At 34.7% G+C, this 4131-nt stretch overlaps 1 protein-coding gene across 1 annotated transcript in view; it reads right to left on the reverse strand.

Moving 5' to 3' along the window:
* LOC140924771 (dynein axonemal heavy chain 7-like) overlaps positions 1-3594 on the reverse strand; it is a 52719-nt gene extending 49125 nt beyond the window's left edge. The window contains exons 1-6 of the mRNA XM_073374771.1: positions 3401-3594; positions 2941-3009; positions 2055-2157; positions 1329-1491; positions 724-823; positions 1-8 (exon numbers count right to left, since the gene is read on the reverse strand). The exon at positions 1-8 is cut by the window's left edge and continues 97 nt beyond it. Coding sequence (XP_073230872.1) covers positions 1-8; positions 724-823; positions 1329-1491; positions 2055-2157; positions 2941-3009; positions 3401-3418 — 461 coding nt within the window. The 5' untranslated portion in view covers positions 3419-3594. The remainder of the gene's footprint in view (positions 9-723; positions 824-1328; positions 1492-2054; positions 2158-2940; positions 3010-3400) is intronic.
* Positions 3595-4131: the final 537 nt, after the last annotated feature.

The raw sequence follows: 4131 nt of genomic DNA on the forward strand, positions 1-4131 counted from the left end.
TTATAACGCTGGTAAAACAAACAAGAAAGATTCCTATGAGGATCTATTTAAATGCATATCAAAACTGTAAGTGTTCATTACCCCACATAATTTCATGGTTGATTGGCTGAGGCCAATATAAGATTAATAAGATGGCAGCTTTTGCCTAAAGGCCAGAACTCCCCAGAGAGGTCTTTGTTTTCTGTTAAAGAATGGTAACCAATCATATTTTTTCTCTCCCTTATTTAAAAAGCAGTAACTATCTTTCTGCAGAATATACATGTACAGTTGTACAGCTGTACATGTTAGTAGACAAATTTTCCCCTTGCAAGATTTCAACAAATACAGGAAAAAAAAAACATTAAAAATGTACTAATGTAAATTAGGTCAATATACATGTACTATTACATGTACTATTGATATACATGTACTATTGATATTGTAAGGAATTATTATTGCATTTATGTTACAGGTCAAATTTGATGTTAGGTTAATTTTAATTTAACCTAGGTTGATTCTCAATTTTCGTTTGTTTCCAACCCTAATTCATGCATAATCAGGGCTAGGAGACAAAAAAAATTGAGAATCAACCTATGTAATGTTAAAAACATTTAACCTGAAATCAAATTTGACCTGTTACATATATACTGCTCCTAGAGAAGTACAGCATTCAACTTTTAGTTTTCATATAAAACATCGGAAGCAAAATCTCTCTAAATGACCTTCATGGAATACGTAACATACCAAGATATCCTTTTCAGCGCTGGTAGGGGAACCAGCTCTCTCCAGTGGAGGCAGTTCTCCTGCTGATGATGGACGCACTGGAGGAGTTCCCTCGTTTTGCCTATAAGAAAAATACAGAGAAGAAGAGTATAAAATATATGTGTATGCTGACAGGGACCTGCAACCAAATTTAGTGGAAAAATTTTTTTAACCTCTAGAAACTTTAAAAGGTATTAAAAAAGACTGAGCACAACAAAAGGCAGTTGAATCCACGGACAAACTTTGAAGAAGAACGAAATGCATCACAATCATGGTTTTTGAAAACTTGTTAGCCCATAGTTTTTCAAAGTTGACATAATTTTTATTAACACTATTGTAATTACACTTGATATGTATGGAGGCATATTTTTTTGAGTCAAAGTCCCGATTTTGCTATTTAAAAGCAATTTCTTATGTTTCATGGGAAACAAGGATGCACAGTTGACACTAATTAACAAAATGAACAAGACAGCAATGGCACAGTACAGATCTAAATAATTATTTAAAACTGGAAATCACACAACAATTTACATTTCTACTGTTCTTGACAGTCCTTGGAAATCAAATTGTATGCCTAGAAAAATTACCTGATAATGCTAACAAGAGCCCTACGGAATGACTCTCTGTCTTTCTTAGGTGCGTATGATGCTATCTTTTTGCCATTTGTTGCAGGGGGACTTGGTGGTGAAACTCTACCATTTCCAACATCCCATGTTTTACTTCGCATATGTTTGGCTTTTTTACCATAACCTAACAGTATCAAAAATAACAATGAATTAGACAATTAATTTATTGGCAATGAACACAAAATTTTCATACAATTTTGTAACAGACTACACTGTACATGGTGGTTCTACAACTTTCATTTCTTACTAAACTGGAAAAAATGTATAATTTAATGATCCTAGCTACAACAATATTATTAGTCTGTATAGACTTTTCCTAATACTTCTTAAATTGTATCCTCACATCGACAAATTCTTATCATCATTATATATTCAATTCAGAACTTATATTAGACAGCTCCCCTTTGATGAAAATGCAAACATTATTTTTTACTTGTCAAAAAAACATCAAGGAGACTACGCACTAAAAGTTGCAGCAAATATCCACTTGGCTACTCAATCTTTATATACTATGTACAGTCAAAGCCATCTTAACTAGTACTCTTGTAAGCAGACAGGTCTTGTTACTGCCACCTAAATGCTGTTTAAACTCTCCACTTTCCTACTTAGTGGTAGCTTCACCCTTACTACTTTTAGAAGGTGCCATGTAAGAGGTCTTTGACTGCTTTATATATACTCTAAACTGACCCAATGCAGAATAGCCTTCATCATCTGCATCCACTGAAATTCTTTTGTTTGGACTGAGCTGGAACGAAGGAGCAGTCTGTTGCCAGGCAGGTTTACTGCGAGCCTAAAAGAGCAATATAATGATGATTTTTTAATACAAACAATGACTCAAAATGAAATAAAAAACATGTCTTTGCCAAAAGCAAAGAAATCACCTGCTCCTCACAAAGTAATATTTTGATTAATTACACTTTCAAAAAAGGTTACGTTAATGACAGGGACAAAAAAATCATTGTACTAATGCACAGTACTTCTATTCTGAATATATATAGTACATGCAGTACCTTAACTTTTGAAACCTGCCCTCTCACTCTGTTTCTCTCCTACCCTCCCATCCCTTACATTAAATTTTTTTCAGACCTCCTCCCCCAAACTTTGCATGGTTCTGAGATACATCTGTACACCTATCATAACTGTTACATTAAATTCACAAATCTGATTGGCTATCAACTGTCATGATTTCAGCCTTAACAGGACAGTGTAGTAAGACAGTACGCTTCATGCCTAAGTAATTGGCCAATTAGGTAACAAAAATTACCTCGGAATTTCTTGTGTTTGTTATGATTAATTGGTTACAGAACTTTGTGTCGTCCAATTTGGACTGTAATCATACTCATGATTAAACAAATAGGACTCCTACTATGCAGTCGTCCTGTTGTTTTTGCTTATCACTTGTATGATTAGAGACTAAATTGGACTCCATTTGGTCCTATTACCATACTATTTAAAGAGATAGGACCTGTAGATTGAAGATTACATTTTATTTCTGATCTGATGGAAGAAAAGCGCACGCTGTTATTGCAAATTGCCATTTCCTTAACGTAAATTAATTTTAAACAAGACTCACCTCTGGAAGTTGTGGAAGAAATCTCACTGGGGAATGTGGATTCCTTCCTTTATTTTGCCTTGATGAAATCTGGAGTCAAAGTAAAACGTAGAAAAGCTAAATTCAAGTTTATAACTTAAAGACACTTCAGCTTACACACTCTTCTTTAATAAACAAGTTGCAAGATAGTTTTCCTCAAGTTTCCTATTTCTGGAGCTTTTTATGATTTCGAGGTAGCTTCTAATCTGCACAAATTTGAATAGACATTCTCCGTGGTGCAAGAACAGTATTACTGCAGAAAGCGGGAAATTTCTAATACCCTCGAATTTTAGTTTTAAACGTATATCGCCTTAAACAAACGTAAGCATTATTCTTCAAACAAATCAAAAATCTTACATTTTTCGGGAAAAATACTCCACAACTTGTCGTACACATAAACAGAATACTATATGTACGACAGTCTAAATTCAAGCTTACATACCTGAGGTTGAACATCCATGATCAAAATTTCGATCAGAACTTGTCCATCGCAAAAAATTTTCCTTTAAAAACGACCAAAGATCTATAGTTCTACATTTAGAATAAATACTGATCTCTCTTCAGCGACAAAATTAACTCTTTATCGGCTAATCCCGTGAAAGAAAAGCACAAAAGTCAAGCGAACGACTTCGCCATTTTCTGGCTCTTGTAACTATGACAACAAATCCCATCATCCCATCAGGCAACTTACTGAGCCCACGGCATGCGTGAACACGCGCGTGTACATTTTTTAACGACTTAGCGGATTCTTCTGCTGCCGGTGTCAAGTACATTTCTAAGGGAGCTGAATATTTTAATGCATACAGTTCATAACGCAAGAGAAAATGAAACAAACGAGGTTAACTGAAACAATAAACAACGTTGTTGGCTTTTAATTATTTAATAGTCGTTGACATGTAAATTTCGGGCTATAGGTATTCTACATAAAAGGCGCGAAATTTAAAGTCAATCTTGAACGATCAAAAAGACAACGTTTGTGCAAACGAGAGATTCAGGCAAATTACTGGCAAGAATGAGTAAGTTTAGTGCTCACGTTATGAAATGAACGTCAAAAACACTCGGTATCGTCTCATAAGATCTCTCTTTTCCTCTCTAATGAGTGCCCTATTCCGCTTAACTAAACTACCACCAAAGTCAGTAAGATTTGTCAGATTTGGGGACAATCAGTTCATC

The sequence above is a fragment of the Porites lutea genome, chromosome 14 (genome assembly GCF_958299795.1).
Source record: "Porites lutea chromosome 14, jaPorLute2.1, whole genome shotgun sequence".
In the NCBI taxonomy this organism is placed as follows: domain Eukaryota; kingdom Metazoa; phylum Cnidaria; class Anthozoa; order Scleractinia; family Poritidae; genus Porites; species Porites lutea.